The 22,322-nt window shown below is 48.3% G+C and overlaps 3 protein-coding genes across 6 annotated transcripts in view; all 3 read left to right on the top strand.

Moving 5' to 3' along the window:
- The window catches only part of LOC118292065 (F-actin-uncapping protein LRRC16A), a 24,448-nt gene extending 11,237 nt beyond the window's left edge, over positions 1-13,211 (top strand). For 2 of the 4 annotated variants that reach the window (XM_035620721.2, XM_047330333.1), the window contains exons 6-38: positions 46-143; positions 219-289; positions 639-712; positions 858-933; positions 1,274-1,362; positions 1,457-1,551; positions 2,396-2,482; positions 2,589-2,692; positions 2,787-2,864; positions 3,111-3,187; positions 3,285-3,389; positions 3,495-3,564; positions 3,650-3,731; positions 3,826-3,925; positions 4,014-4,068; positions 4,329-4,501; positions 4,599-4,667; positions 4,738-4,831; positions 4,912-5,010; positions 5,112-5,240; positions 5,629-5,751; positions 5,839-6,014; positions 6,581-6,668; positions 7,292-7,456; positions 7,826-7,892; positions 7,969-8,237; positions 8,339-8,454; positions 8,624-9,080; positions 9,593-9,635; positions 9,772-9,954; positions 10,030-10,182; positions 11,472-11,660; positions 11,880-13,211. In XM_035620721.2, coding sequence (XP_035476614.2) covers positions 46-143; positions 219-289; positions 639-712; positions 858-933; positions 1,274-1,362; positions 1,457-1,551; positions 2,396-2,482; positions 2,589-2,692; positions 2,787-2,864; positions 3,111-3,187; positions 3,285-3,389; positions 3,495-3,564; positions 3,650-3,731; positions 3,826-3,925; positions 4,014-4,068; positions 4,329-4,501; positions 4,599-4,667; positions 4,738-4,831; positions 4,912-5,010; positions 5,112-5,240; positions 5,629-5,751; positions 5,839-6,014; positions 6,581-6,668; positions 7,292-7,456; positions 7,826-7,892; positions 7,969-8,237; positions 8,339-8,454; positions 8,624-9,080; positions 9,593-9,635; positions 9,772-9,954; positions 10,030-10,182; positions 11,472-11,660; positions 11,880-12,082 — 4,057 coding nt within the window. In that variant the 3' untranslated portion in view covers positions 12,083-13,211. Of the gene's footprint in view, positions 1-41; positions 144-218; positions 290-638; positions 713-857; positions 934-1,273; positions 1,363-1,456; positions 1,552-2,395; positions 2,483-2,588; positions 2,693-2,786; positions 2,865-3,110; positions 3,188-3,284; positions 3,390-3,494; positions 3,565-3,649; positions 3,732-3,825; positions 3,926-4,013; positions 4,069-4,328; positions 4,502-4,598; positions 4,668-4,737; positions 4,832-4,911; positions 5,011-5,111; positions 5,241-5,628; positions 5,752-5,838; positions 6,015-6,580; positions 6,669-7,291; positions 7,457-7,825; positions 7,893-7,968; positions 8,238-8,338; positions 8,455-8,623; positions 9,081-9,592; positions 9,636-9,771; positions 9,955-10,029; positions 10,183-11,471; positions 11,661-11,879 lie in introns of all 4 variants that reach the window. The other 2 variants (XM_047330336.1, XM_047330334.1) reach the window with 2 other exon arrangements.
- Positions 13,212-13,324: 113 nt separating this feature from the next.
- On the top strand, positions 13,325-18,281 carry LOC118292067 (secretagogin-like). The gene is made up of 11 exons (XM_047330402.1): positions 13,325-13,619; positions 14,565-14,638; positions 15,034-15,129; positions 15,262-15,351; positions 15,566-15,622; positions 15,904-15,981; positions 16,082-16,137; positions 16,406-16,451; positions 16,563-16,622; positions 16,732-16,800; positions 17,289-18,281. The coding sequence occupies exons 1-11, from the start codon at positions 13,550-13,552 to the stop codon at positions 17,412-17,414; spliced, it is 822 nt and encodes a 273-aa protein (XP_047186358.1). The 5' UTR covers positions 13,325-13,549; the 3' UTR covers positions 17,415-18,281.
- Positions 18,282-18,502: 221 nt separating this feature from the next.
- Positions 18,503-21,587, top strand: LOC118292486 (adhesive plaque matrix protein-like). The gene is made up of 4 exons (XM_047330348.1): positions 18,503-18,643; positions 18,744-18,787; positions 18,868-21,432; positions 21,522-21,587. Exons 1-3 carry the CDS (start codon positions 18,570-18,572, stop codon positions 21,414-21,416), a joined length of 2,667 nt encoding a protein of 888 aa, XP_047186304.1. The 5' UTR covers positions 18,503-18,569; the 3' UTR covers positions 21,417-21,432; positions 21,522-21,587.
- Positions 21,588-22,322: the final 735 nt, after the last annotated feature.

Below are 22,322 nucleotides of genomic sequence, written 5' to 3'. Positions count from 1 at the left end.
TCTGTCCTTCTTCCTCCTCCCTCTGTCTCTCTCTCCGTAAGGAAGGAAGGTGATGAGGAAGTTGAGTTTGAAGCCAGCGGAGCGGACGGCGGCGCTCCAGGCCGTGTGGGACGACCAGGGCTCGTCCGACCTGGGACCCTGCGGTGAGTGAATGAAGTCATCGACGTTCGACGTGTCTGAATCTGAAGAGACTGAAACGTGTCCTCGTTTCATTTCAGGCGGTTTCTCTCATCAGTACTGGTGCGTGTGCGATTACCTGGGTCTGCCGTACAGAGAGGAAGTCCAATGGGTCGGTGCCGCAGACCAGAATCCTTCATTTATTCATCTGCTCCTCTTCACTGTCTTCTTCATCTACTTCCTGTTTTCATTCCACCTGTTTTTATTCCTTCTACTAAGTCTTGTTATCCTTTTCCACGTCCTCTTCCTCTTCTGCATCTGTTTTCAGTGACTTCTTGTCTCTTCTTCCTCTTCATCCTGTTTCCTGTTTCCATCGTCTTTATCTTCTCCTTCATCCTGCCGCTGCTGCCGTTTCATTCCACTTTGCGTTTGCACCTGAACGCACCATCGTAAAGACGTTTTTCCTCTCTCTCTGTTTTCTCCCGTCCGTCCCACCTGTCGTCGTCGTCGTCGTCTTCCAGGACGTGGACACCATCTATCTGACCCAGGACACCAGAGAGCTCAACCTGCAGGACTTCATTCACCTGGAAAACAGGTACGTGATCCCACAAACGATTTATCTCTGGGCTTATGAATATGTATCGTATGGTTTCACAAACAGATTTAACATAAACTCGGAGAGGGCGTAACTCCACCGATGCTCCATCTCGTTACTTTAACGTGTGGATTCTTCCTCTCAGGGACTTGGTGGCGATCGTCGCAGCTCTGGAGTTCAACCAGTGGTTCACCAAACTCTCCGCCAAAGACTACAAGCTGGTAACAACCTGCATATTCACCCTTCACCTTCTTTACCCAGAAACCTCTTCTGCATTTGCAGAGATATCTTGGAAAAAGGGTAAATCATGTGGAGATAAACTCCAGAGAAATATTCCCACCAAGTTTGGTGAAAATCTGTCCATGTGTTCTTGAGTTATTCTGTCCACACACACACACACACACACACACACACACACACACACACACACACACACTGAACTGAACCACAGACTCGACTTCCTGTTACTAAAACAAAAATCACTTCCAAAAATTAAAGAGAGTGTGTGTGTGTGTGTGTGTGTGTGTGTGTGTGTGTGTGTGTGTGTGTGTGTGTGTCCAGTCGACAGACGTGTGTGACCAGATCCTCAGGGTTGTGGCTCGGTCGAGTCGGCTTGAGGAGCTGGTTCTGGACAACGCTGGAATCAAAAGGTGTGTGTGTGTGTGTGTGTGTGTGTGTGTGTGTGCTGAGAGGTGAAAGGTCAGCGACGTTTTTTATTTCCCGTTCTTCTTTTCTCTCCTTCAGTGATTTTGCTCAGAAACTGGGCGGAGCTCTGTCACAAAACCCCGCCTCCACGCTGCACACACTCAACCTGAGCAACAACTCGCTGGAGGACAAAGGTTAAAACACACACACTTGTCAGGAAAATGTCTCTAAATATTTAGGTTGTTGATTAAATGTTTCTTCTACATTATGCAAATTACTGATTCTCATTCAAAACCATGACATCAGAACCATCGATGCGATTGTTGAAGAATATTTATAAAACCAATGTCCAGTGGTTTAATCTGTGACTCTCTCAGCTGAAGTCATGCGCCCCCTGGTGGCCACATTCAAACCTGCTATTAAAATCCATCAGTGGGTCATCTCTCAGAAACTGCCCAAAGTATTTTTATTCTTCTAAATATTTCACAATCCTTAATTTTATTTGTGGCCACAGTTTCAACATTGATCAGTCACATGACTATTTTCTATGTTTTTACTATTTCAAATTAGTAAAGTCATATTTCGTTGTAAAGCTCCACACGGAGCGTTGATATGACTAAAAACATGAAGTGGTCTTTGCCGACAGAAATTATGTCCTTGTTTATTTGCATGTAGAACAGGTCACACCTGGTTACTGTTCTGTTCACACCAGGTGCGAACTGAACACCAGGTGCGAACAGAACGCCTGGTGCGAACTGAACGCCAGGTGCGAACAGAACGCCTGGTGCGAACTGAACGCCAGGTGCGAACAGAACGCCAGGTGCGAACAGAACGCCTGGTGCGAACTGAACGCCAGGTGCGAACTGAACGCCAGGTGCGAACTGAACGCCAGGTGCGAACTGAACGCCAGGTGCGAACAGAACGCCAGGTGCGAACAGAACGCCAGGTGCGAACAGAACGCCAGGTGCGAACAGAACGCCAGGTGCGAACAGAACGCCAGGTGCGAACCGGACCAGTGACCGGTGGTGGTTTGTGCAGGTGCTGCTGCTCTGAGCGCTCAACTCGCCAAACTGCCGATGGGCCTGAAGCAGCTGATCCTCTGCAGGACGTCCATGACTCCTAAAGGTGAAGAGACTCACCTGTACAGTCGCCGTACTGTACGTCCTTGTTGTCCTGAACTATCGTGTCAGGTGAGGACGTTTAGTTATTCGATTGTCATTTCTGTCTGCAGGTGTGAACAGCCTCTGTCAGTCGCTCTGTTCCAACCCGGTCGTGGCCTCCACCCTCACACAACTCGACCTGTCGGGGAACTCGCTCCGAGGCGACGACCTTCAGGTTCTGAGTCGCTCCGTCTCTCCTCCAAAGCCTCAGCTCGAGTACTGTTACGTTATTTATTATTATTATTATTATTCATTATTTCTCTTCACAGAATCTTCACAGCTTCCTGAGTCACGCCAACAGTCTGGAGTCTCTGGATCTGTCGCACAGCGACTGTTCTCTGGATCAGGTGAGGAAAATGAAATCATAATCCGCATCTGCGTTTATGTTTGTCGATATGAAACTTTTATTCTACAGAATAAAAATAAAAAGGGAATTAATGTTTCTAATTGATATAAAAAAAAATTCATGTTGAGGTATAAAAATGAAACTAATTTTCCATAAATGAAAGCTGAAACTCGTGTTTGTGTCGTGGTCGACAGATCCTCTACGTCTCAGCCTCTTTTGCCTAAAGTTGAGTTTTGTCGTTCTCCAGGTTTGTGCGTCTCTGCTCCGCGGATCTTCGAAGCATCTGTCCGTCCTCAACATGTCGAAGACCGTCTTCTCTCACAGGCAAGACGTTCGGATCAAGGCTCCGTCCACGTTATGGGTCATGGATGTAGCCTGAGTTTAACCGAGTTTGACTCCTCCTCCTTGATTCCTCACGCAGGAAGTGTAAAGAGATCCCCTCGTCCTTCAAGCAGTTCTTCAGCTGCGCTCAGGCCCTGAGCTGCGTCAGCCTGTCGGGCACCAGGCTTCCCCTGGAGGCTCTGAAGTAAGAAAACATCGACCGGTGGTCAATCAATAAATCCGTGTGATGTCCGTCGAGGGACGAGTATGTTTGACTTTTGGAAAAATATGTGTTTCCCCCCGTGTGCAGGTCCTTGTTGTTGGGCCTCGGCTGCAACCCGAACCTCAGCGACGTGTCTCTGGATCTCAGCTGCTGTGAGGTAGTTTCGTACAGGAGCTGGTGGATCAATGTTAATGTCTACATTATGCTTCTGGAAACAAAAGTGAGCTCCTGTTGCTCCGCAGCTGCGTTCCGGAGGTTCTCAGATCCTGGAGGGCTGCATCGCCGAGATCCCCAACATCTCCAGTTTGGACATTTCTGACAATGGTGAGGACAAGTTTTTTCTTTTGCACTTGACCTTTACGACGACGCTGCACCGACTCTGATCACGACGTCTGTGTTCGTCTGCTCCGTGGCTCAGGTCTGGACATGGATCTCACCACTCTGCTGGTCTGGCTCGCCAAGAACCGCTCCATCAGACACCTGTCGCTGGGCAAGAACTTCAACAACATCAAGTCCAAGTGGGCCAAAGACCTTATTCGACAAATACTATGTCGGTGATAGCGTTGTTGTTTTTCTTGTCGTGTATGTTGATGGTTTTTCCTCCAGGAACGTGGCTCCGGTCCTGGACAACCTGGTCCACATGATCCAAGAGGAGGAGTCGGTGAGTGGAACTTTTCAGTGGAAGTCCGTCTGACGTCAACCTGGTTTCATGAAAAACACGATTTATTCACGAAAGTACTACGAGTAGTTTCCTTCGTCTTGTACCTTTGTCTATTTTTCCAGGACGATTCATCTCGTAGTTTATTGGTTTTGGTTCCAGGCTTAAAACTCTTTACACAAGGATTTAATGAAACGTCAAGGGAGTAAATGAGTGAATGGGAATAATAATTGTCCGACCATAAACGACCTCCTCGTCCGCAGCCGCTGATCTCGCTGTCGCTGGCCGACTCCAGGCTGAAGTCCGACCTCTCCATCGTCCTCAACGCTCTGGGCAGCAACACGTCTCTGACCAAGCTGGACATCGGCGGCAACGCCATGGGAGACATGGGCGCCAAGATGCTCGCCAAGGCCCTGCAGATCAACACCAAGCTCAGGTGAGCGACGGGCGATTGTCCCGGAGGGTCGACGCAGCTGTTCTTATAAAAGGAAAAACATCTGAGAGGAATTCTTCTTCTTCCGTCTCCTCCGCAGGACGATAGTGTGGGACAGGAACAGCGTCAGTCCTCAGGGTCTGCAGGACGTCGCCGCGGCTCTGGAGAAGTGAGTTGTGAACGTGTGTTTTTATTTTTCTGATCTGCTGCTTTTTAAAACCGTTAACTGTCTAATCCAGGAACTACACCATCCGCTTCATGCCTATTCCCATCGTGGACGCGGCTCAGGCGCTGAAGGCGAACCCGGAGAAGACGGAGGACGCCTTGTTAAAGGTTACACTGCAGGTTAAGAGTTAAACGTCGTCGTGTGGCGTCTGCGCTGTCGAGTTCTGAAGGTTCTTGTCCCGTTGCAGATGGAACAATATCTGCTGAGGAACCACGAGACTCGGAAATACCTGCAGGAGCAGGCGTACAGGCTGCAGCAGGGGATCGTCACCACCACCACACAGCAGGCGGGAACAGCAACGCACACACACACACACACACACACACACACACGCTGCTGGGCCGACCTCTGACCTCTGACCTCTGAGCCCTCTCTGTTTTTTTTCAGATGATGGACACGATGTGCGTCAAGGTGCAGGATCACTTGAACTCTCTGAGGTTCACGGAGACCAGCGCGGTTCAGGAGGACGTGAGGGCGGCGGAGAACCTGATGAAGGACGCCAGGAACTCCAAGACAGTGAGAAGACGTATATATATATATTTATATACAGTCGCTGATCGTCTTTATATACAGTCAGTGATCGTCTTTATATACAGTCAGTGATCGTCTTTATATACAGTCGCTGATCGTCTTTATATACAGTCAGTGATCGTCTTTATATACAGTCACTGATCGTCTTTATATACAGTCAGTGATCGTCTTTATATACAGTCGCTGATCGTCTTTATATACAGTCAGTGATCGTCTTTATATACAGTCACTGATCGTCTTTATATACAGTCAGTGATCGTCTTTATATACAGTCAGTGATCGTCTTCATATACAGTCAGAGATCGTCTTTATATACAGTTTATGTTTTTGAGATCAAACTTATCGTCTTCATCTTCCTCGTCTTCGTGTCCAGCTCCTCCCCAACCTGTACCACCTGCGGAGCGGGGGGGGCCGGGGGGCCTGCGTTGGCGCCATCCAGGACAAACTGGAGTCGATGGCGGGCGAAGTGTCGAGGGTGATGGACGAACAGCTGCAGGTGCTGAACTCACTCACAGTGAAAACACTGACGCACGTGAAGCAACATGAGTTAAACCTCTTCCTCTGGCTCCTCCTCCTCCTCCAGACGATGCTGGCGTCCATGGTGGACGCTGCCGAGGGCCTGTGTCCCCACGTGATGAAGAGGAGCAGCCTTCGTCCGGAGCTGCTGCAGGCGGGTACCGGGAGGATGACCGTCCCGCGCAGCTTCGTCGCCGCCACGCTGCTGGAGCAGTCGGGCGCCGACATCATCAACAAGATCAGGTCCGAGTCCGGTCGCTCGTGATCCTGACAAACAAAAAAGTGCGTCCTTCCATTTCGGTGTCGCGTGGCAGCAGGTCAGGCGAAAGGAGTCCGGTGTCTCACGTGTTACTGCAGCTGATGAAACGCCGTCACGTGATGGATGAGATTTCTTGTCCAGACGTCTGTCGTCACGTGTTTCCGGAGCAAACAGATTTTCCGTGACGTCCCCGTGAACCGATTCTCACAGAATTAAATACAGACGCAGGTGATGAGGATCCTCTGGGGTCTGAACTTTTCTATTCCTTCATGTGAGGTTTGAAGTGGGGACAGGATAAGAACAATCTACGGCCCTGAAGTGAATTATCACAACGACAGACAGGAAATCACAAAACATGTTTTTTACATTTTTTGATTTGCCGTTGTGTTTTCGTTTTTTCCGTTGTACGATTATCTAACACATGGACCCACCATCAAATATCAAAGAACGAAACCTGAGTCAGAGAGAAAAGGATCTTCTGAACTGAATCATGATTTGAAACTTTTCTTATGTCATTTGTTGATTCATGTGTTTTGTCTTTGTGACGCAGTGAGGTGAAGCTCAGCGTCGCGTCCTGTGTGTCCGACCGCATCGTGGACGAGATCCTGGAGTCTCTGTCCAGATCGCAGAAAACTCTGGTGAGTGTGACCTGTCTGTCTGCCTGTCTGTCTGTCTGTCTGTCTGTCTGTCTGTCTCTCTGTCTGTCTGTCTGTCTGCCTGTCTGTCTGTCTGTCTGTCTGTCTCTCTGTCTGTCTCTCTGTCTGTCTGTCTGTCTGTCTGTCTGTCTGTCTGTCTCTCTGTCTGTCTGCCTGTCTCTCTGTCTGTCTGTCTGTCTGTCTGTCTGTCTCTCTGTCTGTCTCTATCTCTCTGTCTGTCTGTCTGTCTGTCTGTCTGTCTCTCTGTCTGTCTGTCTCTCCGTCTCTCTGTCTGTCTGTCTCTCTGTCTCTCTGTCTGTCTCTCTGTCTGTCTGCCTGTCTCTCTGTCTGTCTCTCTGTCTGTCTGCCTGTCTCTCTGTCTGTCTCTCTGTCTGTCTGCCTGTCTCTCTGTCTGTCTCTCTGTCTGTCTCTCTGTCTGTCTGCCTGTCTCTCTGTCTGTCTCTCTGTCTGTCTGCCTGTCTCTCTGTCTGTCTCTCGGTCTGTCTGCCTGCCTGTCTGTCTGTCTGTCTGTCTCTCTGTCTGTCTGTCTGTCTGTCTGTCTGCCTGTCTGTCTGTCTCTCTGTCTGTCCACTCACCCCTCCGTCCCTCCGTCCCTCCGTCTCCAGGCCGACCACCTGAACAGGAAGGACCATCAGCCTGTTCTGCGTCACGAGCCTCAGACGGAGCTGGAGGTTGTGGACGAGTCGGTTCTGCAGCCGGAGTCCAGCGGCCGGGAGCCGAGGACGAGCTGCGAGCGGAAACACGGGCTGGAGGACATGGACGCCTGCATGGTGGGAGAACACTCTTCTGTCACATAATCATAAATCCGATTTGATTTAATTCAATATTTCATTGGAAAAGTTGGTCAATGGTCGCTCTAAACCGTCAATGAGATCTTCATCTATCTTCGCAATAAACCTGTTAGGTATTAATATTTGTCATATTTTGAGCATAAATAAAACGCACAATAATCAGTGTTGAAGCTGAAAGTGACTGATAGAATCATTATTTAAAAAAACCCTCCATATATATCGTGATAAAATCATGAATTCTTTTAGCCACGAATTTTAATAAGAGTCTGACACGGTGAGTGTTTGTGTACGACTGAATTCTTTGCTCACATTTTAATGGAATCTGTTGAATCTGTGTTTGCTCCTCAGATGAATCCTAAATCCAAGAGGAAGAGTATTCTGGTGAGGATGCTTCGCCCCGTCTCCGTGGCCTTCGGTGAGTGACACCGACAAATCTCACTGTGTTGAAAATCAGACGACAGCGACTGAGTCTCTGATCCGTCTGCACCCAGAGATGGAGTTTGACCTGGACAAAGCCCTGGAGGAGGTTCCGATCCACGTGGAGGACCCTCCCCTTCCCCTTCCTCTTCCTCCTCCCCGTTCGCCGCCGCTCGACAGAACGTCGGCCTCCTACGGAGACCTCCCGCCTCCGCCGACTTCCCCGGCCGCGAGGTCCTTCCCCCTGGACGAGCTGCTGCCGCCGGTGGAGCACAAGACGCTGGAGCATCGCACCAAACTACGACCCAAACCCAAGAAGAGGACGAAGCCCAGTAGACCTCCTGTAGGTTTCTGTCAGGGAGGCATAACCTACAGTCAAATATAATAATGTAGAGTAAGATTCAGGTGGTGCAGCTGCTGAGTGTCATCTCCTTGTTCTGTCAGCGTCAGGCCGGCGGCGGCTCGGCGCCACCAGAGAGCGAGCAGAACAGCATCATGGGAAAGTTGGATGAAGGGCTGGAAGACTTCTTCTCCAAGAAAGTCATCAAGCTCAGCTTCAAGTGAGTGAGGTCACGTCGGTCGCAGTTGTTTGAAGATGATGATGTTTGGTAACACTTTCTATATTTTGTGCTTCCTTCAGGGTCAAAGTAAATATACTAAAATAAAGAATCAAAGAACAGTTGAGTGTCATCAGCGTAAAAGAGTTTTATGATTTTTCCCGCTCTCCAGACTTCCCTCTGTCAGAGGTCCGTCCTCCAGCTCGCAGGAAGCCTCAGAGAAGAAACGCGAGTCGAGGAAGAGCGGTTTCTTTAACCTCATCAAATCCCGGACGTCCCGCTCTGAGAAGAGCCACGGAGTCGCCGCCGCCGCCATCGCTCCGCCCAACGCCGCGGCGCCCTCGTCTTCCGTCAGCCCGGTGACCGAGGAGGTGACGACGCCTGCGACGCCGGCCGAGCCCCATCAGGAGCTCCACAGGGCGCCGTCCTCGAACCACGCGGATTCCGAGGCGGACGGCGGTCCGACCGCCGCTGAGGAAGAGGAGCAGGAGAAAGAGGAGGACGAGGAGGAGGAGGAGGTGGAGAAGAAGGAACATCCCCACGTTCCCCGGCACATCGGGGTGCCTGTGATGGGAATGGACCTGCTGGCCGAGATGAAGGCCCGACAGGAGAGGATGGCCGCGAAGAAGGTGGTCGACAGCAGAGATGCTCATCACACATATACGATATTATTCATAACATGTTGATACTCCCGTAGACTCAAAGAATCCAGAACGTCAGAACTCTATCGCCATCTCATTGTAGTTTTGGTGAAATTCTCCGTGTGTGAGTTCACGTCAAGCGAAAAGCAAAAGTTCAAACCGTGGTGGAGGTTGTGGAGCCGCACGGAGACGCGAAGCAGGTTTAAAAAAACAAAAAAACGTAAAAGACAAAAGTAAAATATTAAGACATTTATGAATTTAACATTTAGGGAATTCTGCACTTCCTGTTTCCGTCATGGTGTAAATGTCAGAAGGAACCGGCGACGTAAACACAAACACAAGTCTTTGAAGGAAGCGAAGCTTGTGTTGCATGTTTGCTGCACATACATGAACATTCATACATTCCTCCTCTTCATTTATCAATATATTGAACCTGAAATCAAAGACTAGTTTAATTCTAATGCCGCCTGAAGTGAATGAAAGTGTTCGTGTGTTTTCAGTCTGAATCTTCAGCCTTACAGGAGAAGATGGACGCTGACAGAGGTGAGTCCATCTCATATCCTGCCTCCACGTGGAAGTTTAAATCTTCTTATATTTACTGTCCCTTGAAAAAAAAAATCATAATTCAGGACCTTCAGTAAAGTGCAGCGTCGTGACTCTGAATGATTTTGTTTCCCAGCAGCCCAGTCGGACGCCGACGAGTCCAGACCGGAGCCGACGCCGAGGTCCAAACCACCGAGCGTCTCCCCGAGACCACAGCCTCCGTCCCAGGCCGCCAGACCCCCCCACGCCTCCGGTCCCCCCGGTCCCCCCGGTCCCCCCGGTCCCCCCGGTCCCAGGCCGAGCAGCACCTACGTCCACGGTAAGCGATTGACGATCGACAGACGCGAGAGAAGCTTGTTTCTAGTTTTGAATTTGAGTGATCTCTGGTTCTCAGACGACTCTACCGACGCCTGCTCTTCTTCTACCAAAGCACCACTTCCTGCTCCTCGGCTGAAGAGGGCGCCGTCGGAGCAGGAGACGGAGACGGAGAGGAGGCCCGGCAGCAGCGGCGCCGGCGCCGCAGGACCCGGGTCGCCGCCGCCGGACGGTCGGTGTCTGTAGCATCTTTAATTACACAGGAAATACAGAAATATGAAAAGCAATATTCTTTCAAAAGAAACAAAACGACACAAATGGTTTTGTTGATTTGTTAGTTAATATTTGACATATTTACTCTTTTTGGTTTAAAAAAACTTTATTTCATGCAAATGCACTATATTTATTAAAACATTATTTTATGAAAATAAACTAGAGAAAGGAGTAAAATTACCAAATTATCTCATATGTTTATTTGAATTAATATATTTTTTTAAAGTTTGTATTTAATGCCTTTTATTTTGGCTTTAGCACAGTGATAAACATTTTGAAGTGATATGATATGATATGATAAAATGTATATATATATGTATATATACTCTACCGAGAACAAAATGATATATACAGTGTATATATATATCATTTTGTTCTCATATGAAGTTTCTAGGTCAGTTTGTATATTATTGAGTTCCTTTATTTAATATCCAGTTTATTTGTTGATCAGATTCTGATCTAAATTCAGAATCCAACATTTCTTTAACAAATTTATTTTATTACAAACCCATCATCTGAAAACGCCATAGAATATAACACACTTGATTTCGAACATTTAAAAAGGTCATAATCTATAACATAGATTTTAAAAGACAAGAAACTACAACAAAGACAAGATGGCCAATAATAATAATGGATGACCAACTGAAGAAGAATGAAAAGAGAGAATAAGACGCTGGATGAAACGGGTGATGTCCGACGCCTCCGCACACGAAACACAAACTGCTGCTGGTCGAGTGTTCGACGTGTCTCAGTGTCAGTCTGACGCTCGACACTGTGATTAACACGTCGAAGAACAAGCTGCGTTTATCTGTGAAATCAAAAAGAGAAGAAGAAGAAGGAGGAGGAGGAGGAGGAGGAGGAGGTCGTCTACTCGTCTGACAAACTGACACAGTCGGTTCACACTGCGTGAGGGAGGCGGTGCAGTGACACCTGCGTTAAAAAAGTCATCAGATAACAATCAGACAGAGTTCGACCACATTTTATGTATCGACAGATTAAATCTGAAGTTCAAACCCTGAGACACTTCTGATCGGGCGAGAACACATCTTCATTGATGGCCGCCATCTTTTTCATCTTCTGTTTCTGTTGTTGTTGTTTGTGACGAGGACGTGACCAGAGATAAATTGTTGTTCATGTTTCAGTCCACCAGGTTTCCGGGGCAACAGCCCGGTGACTTAGAGACGCTCGAACACATTGATGGTCTTTGTGAGTTTGATCCGTTTCCTCTCGTCCTTGTTCCCACAGTGGAGTTTTCTGGAGACGACGGCGGCGGCGATGCCTTTGAGCCGCCTGGCGCGGGGGCGGAGCCTGGCGCGGGGGCGGAGCCCGGTGGCAGCGGTGACCGACAGTGGTCGTCTCTGAGGAGGAGTTCAACCAGTCCTACCGCCGACAGGGAGGCAGACCGGCAACGAGCCAAGTCTCTCCCCGCTTACGGTTGGTTTGACCCGATCCCATTTCCTGTCCGTCCAGTAAAGTCGTCTCTGCAGGGTTTTTTCAAAATGTAGCAAGAATAATGGTTCAGTCGTTGAACGTTGTACGCAGAGATGTACGCAGAACGTAGAGCGGTTGGGTTTCTGCTCTTACTGTTGTCCGTTCCTTTGCTGATCTCACTTTGCAAGAACCTTCGAGTGTTTGAATCCTCTCTCTCTGTAGCGAGGCCTCCGTCGCTGGCAGACGCTGACCTCAGCGCAGCAGCTGAGGACGAGGACGAGGACGAGGACGAGGAGGAAGAGGAAGAGATTCAAACTCCGGCTGCTGATTTCAAGTTTGACGGCAAATCAGAGGACGAGTCCGGCGACCACGACGACCACGGCGACCAAGGCGACCACGGCGACCACGGCAATCCTTCAGTCTGACGCCTGCGACATGTTTACGGTTCATTAAAGGTCCGGACAGTGAAAAGCTTTGATTTCCTGGTTATCAGAGGAGTTCACTGACCCTGGATCAGCCAATCAGACGCCAACACAGATCCGTCAGCGTCTCTGTCAACAGCTGTTAATCCAACGCTCCACGGATCGGCGACCGGAGGAGTTTTGGATCTTCGGTGCGGAGACGATCTGTCGGGTTTTTACTGCGTTCTAATTCTGCAGGTGAACGAGCGGCCGGTCGTCACGGCGACGAGACGTTGAAACAACACAGGACTCTTTACAAAATTAGAAAAAAAGACAAAACAAGGAAACAGAGACAGTTCCTTTACAAAGAGATGATGAAACAGATTCAAACTGAAACAGAAGAGTCAGAGCTTGTTTTTTAGCTAATGATGCTACGCTAACCCGACTAGCAAAAAACTGCTGACGGTTCATTTCATTTCAAGGCGACGGAGACGATGGTTGGATGTTTTCATCGAGTTTTAATTGGAACTGGACAAAAGTTTAAAGTTATAAAAATGAAAAAGAAATCATCTTGTTTCTTGTCAGGATTTTTTGATAACATGAGGGGGCGGGGCTTATGGCCGTATTGCAGCCAGTGAGCCACCAGGGGGCGGGACTTATGGCCGTACTAGAGCCACTGAGCCACCAGGGGGCGACGATGATGTTCTGGCCACACTTCAATTCCTGAGATTCATATTTAACATCATTTATTACACACTGACGTCGGCCAATCACCTACTGCTGCACTTACTAATGTATAATGTGTGGATGTATATAATTATATATCTAAATATATATCTAAATATATATATATCTAAATATATATATATCTAAATATATATATATATATATATATGTACTAACACATGCTTCATGTAAATGGGTTTAAAGCATTTATTGTGATTGGAGCAGAAGATCTGATTTGTCAACAGTGAATCTAAGTTGATTCATATTTTAAGCAACGCGACGGTGACGGTTTTTATTTTATTGGGAAAAAATTGTTTGGAAATATATTTGTGAAAAAAAATTGGGTTAAATAATTTGTTTTATTGATTATGTGTCAGTGGACATGTATCTGTATTTGTATGTTTATACCAATAAATACTGTTTTACAGGTTCGACTCTCACTTCCCTCCTTCCTCTCTTTCCTCCCTTCTTCCCTCCTTTCTCCTTTCTCCTTCCTCCTCCTCCTCCTCCTCCTTCCTCCTCCTCCTCCTCCTCCTCCTCCTCACTCTTCCTTCCTCCTCCTCCTCCTCCTCCTCACTCTTCCTTCCTCCTCCTCCTCCTCCTCCTCCTCCTTCCTCCTCCTCCTCCCTTCATATTCAAGCTGTTGTAAACTCTCACTTCACTGAGCTCAGGAGACACGAGGAGTTGAATCTTCTTCAGTGAATCACAGATCATCTTCTTTTCCTTTGCTCCTCGTCCTCGTCCTCCGGTCTGGTCGTCAGCATCATGGACGGAGCTCCGGAGCGGCTGGACGCTGCAGGTTTCTTACAGATCTGGCAACGCTTGGACATGAACAGTAAGAACAGGATCAACCACGAGCGTCGCATCAGAGACTCCAAATTAAAATGTTCACTGTATAAATCTTATGATTTTACACACTTATTTATTTCTATTCTATTTTATTCTATTAAGGTAATATCAGAGATCAAGGTCCTCGGAGAAACCCCACCTCACAACAAAGTACAATCCAGTTTAAACTGTTGTTTGTTTTTCTTTATTTTCCTTTTTAAGAAATTAATATTTGTCTGTGACACTTTGCTGACAAATACAACAACAGAAGACGTTACAAGCCGTTGTACGGGTCGTGACTGTAGAATAAAGAAAAAGATTAAATTAATATTTGTTCTATAAGGAGGCGTGTCTGTAGCATGAGTGAGTTCAAGGGATTAGAAACAGAATTTATTCAGTAAATTTGCCAAACTCTTGTTCTCACAATTACTGTGAAGGTTGACTTTGAATAATGATGCATTTTGAAACCAAACAACAATGTTGTGTTTCTCCCCGAAAAATATGCTTCTGATATAAATAATAATATTATTTTTTATTATAATAATGATAAAATAGGTCACAACAATTGATTGATTCATGATGAACTCGAAAATATTTCTATTTGACAGAAGTATTGAAATATTCAGCTCAACTATGTTGTAAGTACGTTGTACTTTATACTGCAGCCGGACACCAGGGGGCGATCACGACCTCCATCCTCATCTACAGTCTTTGGTGGATCAGATTTACTCATAATACGTTTGGTGGAGACTTTGCTTGTTGCACTTTCCAGAAAGAAGAAAAACTATTAGTGAATGCAGAAAAAAAATGCATATTTTTTTGTTTTGTTTTCTTCACTTAAAAGAAAAATACAAAGTTGCAAATGAATCAACAGATGAAGAGTTCTGTTTAAGATGTCAGTGTAGTTCCTGACAAGATGCCTGTTGTTGTTGTTGTTGTTGTTGTTGTTTAGATCACGGTTACATCGAGAGAAAACAGCTGGACGACTTCTTTCAACACGTGTTGGAAAAACTGGGGAATAAAAAGGTAAAGTGAGAGATTACGAGTCTGGAGCTCGGTCCGTTTCCCTGAAATATGCTGTTTCCTGGTTGTACCACAGGGGGGCGCTAAATCTCCTTCACAGAACGTTCTCTAAATTTCAGTGCATCATATTTGTTGTTGTATTTTTATTGAGACTTGTTTTCTTTCACTTTCAGTCATTAAAATACTTTATCTTTATATGGAAAATGGACAAATAATATTCATAATGACGTTTTCATTTGTGTATTCAGGTGGTTGCAATCTACATCCTCATCACTGGGTGTCACTGAATCACACACAACTTCCTGTTTCATATGAAACTAATGAAACTACAATTTCTTTTTGATTTCAAAGGTTTTTTAAAGTCCAATAAAATACGATTATGTCCACGTTGTTCGCAGACGGAGGAGATGACTGACGACCACATCAGAAGACTGAGGGAAAGGTTCACGTCTGCTCAGGACCGCTCGGCTGACGGACGTCTGCAGATCCAAGAGGTACGACGAGCGTCAGCCGACAGAGGGAATATGAGAAGCCTGCGTATTAGTCTGGGAGCTCAGATGACGGTGACACGTGGAGACGACGGGCTCCGACACATCAGATGTAAATCTCTTGTCTCGATGTTGCAGTTGTCCGCCGTGATGCTGCCAGAGGAGGAAAACTTCCTGCTCCTGTTTCGCAGAGAGATGCCGCTGGACGACAGCGTGGAGTTCATGAGGGTGAGGGGCCAAAGGTCGACGAGTCACGATGAAACAATATTGATATTATTATTATTTTAACATCGGACAGAACAGTTTTGCTGCTGGCCGAGATGTTTGGACGACGACCGACAAGACTCACGAAATCCAACAAAAGGTTTAAACACGAAGGAAGTTCCCGACGAACGTCAGCTGGTTTCAGTCTTTGGATGTTTCTGTCGTCTCGTTTGTGCAGATCTGGAGAAACTACGACGCCGACAGCAGCGGCTACATCTCGGCCCTCGAGCTCAAGGTAACGAAAGACAAAGGAGAAACTCAAACCCTGTTTTTATTCTGTCTGTGATCCAACAACTCAACAACCCTCAGGTCAGAACAGTAGACGGGATTCGTAGAAGTAGAAGATTTGTAGTAGACGTCATAATGCTGATGATCTGGATCCAAGTCTGACAAATTGACACAATTGTATTTACACACTTTCTGCCGACGAACTCATGATTTACTTTATTTCACACTGAGCAGATAAAGATCAATACAACCTTTTAATTATTGGCCCGTCTGTGTTTGTCCCTGCAGGGCTTCCTTCAGGACCTGCTCGTCCAACACAGGAAGTCCATTGGTCCCGAGAAACTGGAGGAGTACACCGTCACCATGGTAACACGCAACAGGGTGCTGATGATGATGGGAACCAGATCACTGGATTAAAGATATATATCAATTTTCTTTTTCTTTTCTTCTTTTTCCTCCCTTCCAGATGAAGATGTTTGACAAAAACAAAGATGGCCGACTGGACCTGAACGACCTGGCCAGGTACGGGACGCCACTCGGTGTCACGTGACCCAGAACATTTCTGAATCACACGTGGAATCAGATACAAGTTCAGTTAGTGTGAGATGAGGTTTTCTTATATAGATAATTCTGCCTCCGAAAACAGTAAAATATTCCAAACTCAGGTTTGTTCTGGAGCCTTAAATAACCAATAACCTGCATCATTTGTCTTTTTTAAAAACTTTCAAATGTGAAATCATTTGTTTTTTAAGTTATTGAACATTCTCCATTTGTTTCTTGTTGTCCACAGAATTTTGTCCCTGAGAGAAAACTTCTTACTGAAGTTTAGGATGGACGTGAGTGTCGGAGATAATTATTATTATTGAATACATGTATTTTTTAATATTATTGACATGTATTTTTGATGAAGTTCTTCCTGGTCTGTGGCGGCGTGTGTTCACCCTCAGGCCTGCAGTCATGACGACAGGAAGAGAGACTTTGAGAAGATCTTCGCTCACTATGACGTCGTACGTCTGAATTCATCTGCTTCACAAACTGGTTTCACGCCGTGAAGACGTTCCCGTTTTCCCAGTTAACAACGTGTGTGTGTGTGTGTGTGTGTGTGTGTGTGTGTAGAGTAAGACGGGTGCGTTGGAGGGTCCTGAGGTCGATGGATTTGTCAAAGATATGATGGAGCTGGTGAAGGTAAAAAATGATTTAATAAAATGTTTGCATCCAAAAAATTTAAGCATAATATAAGTTTGCAATGAAAAAAATAAAAATCCTATAGATAGTTTTTTATACGTGAAGATTACATTTATTTATTCATATTTACTTGAAGGGAACGGAAAACAAAGTATTTCATTATTTAAAGATATTCTGCCAAGACGTTAGCAACTGTTTTCTGAGGAAAACTCAACACTTCCTGTTCCAATTTCCACAATAAAAGTCTTTCAGTCAAACAGACCATAAAGCACCAGATGTGTTGGGGGCGTGGCTACCACGTGATTGACAGTTAGTGGCGTCCAATGGGTGCAGGCCGCGGGTGCAGTGGACGAGCTATATGGTCACTTCTGTTTTTATTAAAACCCAAGATGGCTCCGAACACACCGACGCGTCAACAGTGGGCTGAATCTTTGTTCTGGGACATTTTGAGCCGACAGGAGTTGACCTCTGACCTTTGACCCCTGCAGCCCAGCCTTGGTGGCGTAGACCTGGACAAGTTCAGGAAATCGCTGCTGGGTCACTGCGACATCAACGGAGACGGGAAGATCCAGAAGAACGAGCTGGCGCTCTGCCTCGGCCTCAAACTCAGCTAACCTCCTTCCTCCCCAGGTTGTGCTCCTCCTCTTCTTCCTCTTCTTCCTCTTCTTCCTCTCTTCCTCTTTCCCTTTCTATCGTCTTCTCGGTCTTCCTCTCTTACTTATTTACCTATTTTATGCCCGTGAACAAAATATATTCCCACAGTTTTTACATAATTTTGATGGAGATGAAGCGTATTAGATATGAATCCATGCTGTCGTGGGTTTAAACACGTTTGTTTTGTGATGATTTTTTCATGAGTGCACGCTGCTGCTTCTTTGTAACGTGACGATTCATGAAACTTGTGTTTGCATGAAGTTACTGTGAAAGAAGTTAAATGAGTGATGATGGTGAATAAAACCTATTTAATCTCTTGTCAGCTGTGTCTTTCTTATATATATATATATTTATATATTTAATGTTTTTATTTAGAGCCTGATCTATGTGAAATCTTTTATTGTACAGAATAAACAATGCAGAAAAAATGGAACAGGAACCGAGGTCTTCACTATCGGTGGACCACGTACGATATATCGCATTTACATTTCTCTTTGTACCATTTACGTACATTCGGAATATTGAATATCTCCTGCAGGAAGTTTTCATTACGTCGACTCAGCTCCAGCAAAGGGTTGAAAAAGATGCCACATTTTAAAGAATAACAGAGAAAATAAAACACATATATAAAATACATATATGATGATGACCTTTTGTCCAAAGCACAATCATTGATATTTGACGATACAGTAGGAAGGAAGCATTCATTTTATTAATTATTCATTTTATTCATTAGCCCTGACTGGGAATCGAACAACGACCTTCTGTGTCACAGTCTGTGGTGCAACCACTGAGCTACATCAGCTATGTTGCCTCACTCCCTGCAATTCCACGCGTGTTGTTGAAGAATCAGTCCGTATGACATCATGTTGTGAGGAGGGATCCTCTGTAAGAGTAACCTGACGTGTAACCTGTGTTGTGTTGCAGCGGATGTGTGGAACCTCATCACGACCCCTTGAAACAGGCGTGTGGCCACTTAGCTAAAGCGCCTGCACCTGCACCAGGTGGTCAGAGCGGCGACACCTCGAACCTGATTCCAATCATTTCATCAGTGTCAACTCAGGTACCAACACATAAAAAGTCTGCTGTGTTGGCAGGAGTCATGAAACTGAAACATGAGTTTTGGATTTTGTTGTTTGCGGCCAAGCAGCACACAGTCTTCAAAAATGGCTTCTGGGTTTCGTGTGAGGTAAGATTTGGGTGTTTTTGGGGGGCAAATTGAGTAATTGCAAAAAAAAGAAGAAAAAGTTGATTTCTTTCATCCACACATCCCCTTCTCTACTTCCCAGGGTGCTCCTGCTCTCACTCGTAGCCTTTGGGCCACATGCAGAGGGTAAGTGTTCATTCTACACAATCTACACTTCCAGGTTATTTCTTCTTTAGACTGATCATTAAAATGTTGTGTCTCTTTAGCATTGAGCTACAGAAGTGGAGGGTCCAGTGGCGTCAAACCTTACTTTGAGCACCCTGAGGGATCCTCCGGCCCTGCACAGCCTGGAGGTTCTCCAAGTCGCTCTGGACCCAGTGGGAGTGGTTCCTCTGATAAACTGAAGCCTGCTGCTGGAGGGTACAGTGGTTCTCATGGTAGGCAAGTAGATGGTTACAGTCGAGAGAGAAGTGTTTCTAGTTACAGGCCTGAGCCACTGATTCCTTCAAAACCCAGAGAGAACCCGACGCAACCACGTTACCTTAGTGTAAATGTCCTTCAGACCAAAGATCACATGTTCAATTCTACTTTACAAGATAATATAAACAAATATCAATCAGGTATTGCTTCAAGTAATGGAATTAAGAGGGATTCTGCTCAGCTGAGCTACCAGCCCCAGCAGCCCAGGTACCAGCCCCAGTGGCCCAGCTATCCGCACCGGCTCCCTCAGCCCCAGCAGCCGCGCTACCCGGCCAAGCCTCAGCTCCCACAGCCCCAGCAGCCGCGCTACCCGGCCAAGCCTCAGCTCCCACAGCCCCAGCAGCCGGGCTACCAGGCCAAGCCCCAGCAGCCGGGCTACCAGGCCAAGCCCCAGCAGCCGGGCTACCAGGCCAAGCCCCAGCAGCCGGGCTACCAGGCCAAGCCCCAGCAGCCGGGCTACCAGGCCAAGCCCCAGCAGCCGGGCTACCAGGCCAAGCCCCAGCAGCCGGGCTACCAGGCCAAGCCCCAGCAGCCGGGCTACCAGGCCAAGCCCCAGCAGCCGGGCTACCAGGCCAAGCCCCAGCAGCCGGGCTACCAGGCCAAGCCCCAGCAGCCGGGCTACCAGGCCAAGCCCCAGCAGCCGGGCTACCAGGCCAAGCCCCAGCAGCCGGGCTACCAGGCCAAGCCCCAGCTCCCTCAGCCCCAGCAGCCGAGCAGCAGCGTGCTCCAAAGCAAAGATGCTATGTGGAACTTTGCTCTTTCTCATGAGCAGCAGCCCCATGATTTTGAAATTGATGTTGAGCCAAGAAGTTTAAGACCAACTGCCGTGGTGGCAGGTTACCAGCCCCAGCGGCCCGGCTACCAGGCCAAGCCCCAGCTCCCCCAGCGGCCCGGCTACCAGGCCAAGCCCCAGCTCCCCCAGCGGCCCGGCTACCAGGCCAAGCCCCAGCTCCCCCAGCGGCCCGGCTACCAGGCCAAGCCCCAGCTCCCCCAGCGGCCCGGCTACCAGGCCAAGCCCCAGCTCCCCCAGCGGCCCGGCTACCAGGCCAAGCCCCAGCTCCCCCAGCGGCCCGGCTACCAGGCCAAGCCCCAGCTCCCCCAGCGGCCCGGCTACCAGGCCAAGCCCCAGCTCCCCCAGCGGCCCGGCTACCAGGCCAAGCCCCAGCTCCCCCAGCGGCCCGGCTACCAGGCCAAGCCCCAGCTCCCTCAGCCCCAGCAGCCCGGCTACCAGGCCAAGCCCCAGCTCCCTCAGCCCCAGCAGCCGGGCTACCAGGCCAAGCCCCAGCCACAGTCAGGTATCGCTTCAAGTTATGGAATTGAGATGGTTTCTGCTCCCCAGTCGCCGCGCTACCAGCCCCAGCAGCCGAGCAGCAGCGTGCTCCAAAGCAAAGATGCTATGTGGAACTTTGCTCTTTCTCATGAGCAGCAGCCCCATGATTTTGAAATTGATGTTGAGCCAAGAAGTTTAAGACCAACTGCCGTGGTGGCAGGTTACCAGCTCCAGCGGCCCGGCTACCCGGCCAAGCCCCAGCTCCCCCAGCCCGGCTACCCGGCCAAGCCCCAGCTCCCCCAGCCCGGCTACCCGGCCAAGCCCCAGCTCCCCCAGCCCGGCTACCCGGCCAAGCCCCAGCTCCCCCAGCCCGGCTACCCGGCCAAGCCCCAGCTCCCCCAGCCCGGCTACCCGGCCAAGCCCCAGCTCCCCCAGCCCGGCTACCCGGCCAAGCCCCAGCTCCCCCAGCCCGGCTACCCGGCCAAGCCCCAGCTCCCCCAGCCCGGCTACCCGGCCAAGCCCCAGCTCCCCCAGCCCGGCTACCCGGCCAAGCCCCAGCTCCCCCAGCCCGGCTACCCGGCCAAGCCCCAGCTCCCCCAGCCCGGCTACCCGGCCAAGCCCCAGCTCCCCCAGCCCGGCTACCCGGCCAAGCCCCAGCTCCCCCAGCCCGGCTACCCGGCCAAGCCCCAGCTCCCCCAGCCCGGCTACCCGGCCAAGCCCCAGCTCCCCCAGCCCGGCTACCCGGCCAAGCCCCAGCTCCCCCAGCCCGGCTACCCGGCCAAGCCCCAGCTCCCCCAGCCCGGCTACCCGGCCAAGCCCCAGCAGCCGCGCTACCAGTTCCCTCAGCCCGGCTACCCGGCCAAGCCCCAGCAGCCGAGCAGCAGCGTGCTCCAAAGCAAAGATGCTATGTGGGACTTTGCTCTTTCTCAGGATGGTGTTTATTTTGATCATAATGAGCAGCAGCCCCATAATTCTAAAATTGATGTTGGGCAAAGAAGTTTTAGACCAACTGCCATTGTGGCCCCGACGCATCCTGCATCGAAGCGGCAATGGGTACTACATTGAGCTTTGACTATCTCATGTAAGTAGACTTTGCAAAATTCTTTCAAATGATCACTTCATGCAAGTCGAGGTGAATGACACTCTGGCTAACGGTGTTTCTGTTCTCAGGTGACCTCTTCCTGGAAACTCTGGCTTAGTATTGTTGTGAACTGCAATAAAATACTTGGAACTATACTCTCTGCCTGTGGATGTCATTTGCAACTAAGTACAGTGTAACATTCTGTCCAGTGTCCATTATTATTAATGTCTTGATTATGCCCTGCACTTTCTGGAATCTTGAACACTGAGGTTCTTCCTCACGGTCTTGGTTACAAGACCTACATTATGAAATGTTGGTAGTGACAAACTTTGATTCTTCCACATTAAGATTCCTGTTTGACCTTATCCATTGGGCAACAAGACAAGTGACTAATGTCGTGTCACGGAGTTCTTGTCTTTACTGATGCAACCTTAAGTTTGTTCACCTTCTTCCAAAGAAGGAAGGTTTGTAGAATAACTGCAGGCTTATACCACTTCAACTTTCACCTCCAAACAACAACATGGCTGTTTTTCATGCTTTCTACACAGCTGCAGAAGCAATGCTCACATGGAGACCAAGATCCAACTAGATGCTCCACCTGGAGATGAGGCATCTTGCCAAGTGGGAGGCCATGCTCAGGAAAATTAGAGGACAGGCTTCAAGAATCAGGACCGCCAGTCTGCTGAAACAAAGCCAAGTGCTCCTGGCAGCTGATCTTTGCTTTTTGGTTACATGTTTTCTAAGGGCTGTACGCTGGAGCTCAGAGTTTCTCCTCCCAGAAGTTTGACAAAATTCAATGCATACTATCAGATTAAAATGATTCAACCTCTACAACAAAGCAAACCATTTAGCTCAGCTTTACTTTGTGTTTGGGTACTAATTTGCAAGTG

Source organism: Scophthalmus maximus, chromosome 22 (genome assembly GCF_022379125.1).
Source record: "Scophthalmus maximus strain ysfricsl-2021 chromosome 22, ASM2237912v1, whole genome shotgun sequence".
Taxonomy (NCBI): Eukaryota; Metazoa; Chordata; class Actinopteri; order Pleuronectiformes; family Scophthalmidae; genus Scophthalmus; species Scophthalmus maximus.
This window is presented reverse-complemented; position numbering and strand designations above follow the sequence as displayed.

Coding starts and splice junctions, on each gene's coding strand:
- LOC118292067 (XM_047330402.1), top strand. CDS start 13,550: ATGGACGGAGCTCCGGAGCGGCTGGACGCTGCAGGTTTCTTACAGATC. Junction 15,982..16,081: donor AGGAGTACACCGTCACCATG/GTAACACGCAAC, acceptor CCTCCCTTCCAG/ATGAAGATGTTTGACAAAAA. Junction 16,623..16,731: donor TCTTCGCTCACTATGACGTC/GTACGTCTGAAT, acceptor GTGTGTGTGTAG/AGTAAGACGGGTGCGTTGGA.
- LOC118292486 (XM_047330348.1), top strand. CDS start 18,570: ATGAGTTTTGGATTTTGTTGTTTGCGGCCAAGCAGCACACAGTCTTCA. Junction 18,644..18,743: donor GCTTCTGGGTTTCGTGTGAG/GTAAGATTTGGG, acceptor TCTACTTCCCAG/GGTGCTCCTGCTCTCACTCG. Junction 18,788..18,867: donor CTTTGGGCCACATGCAGAGG/GTAAGTGTTCAT, acceptor GTGTCTCTTTAG/CATTGAGCTACAGAAGTGGA.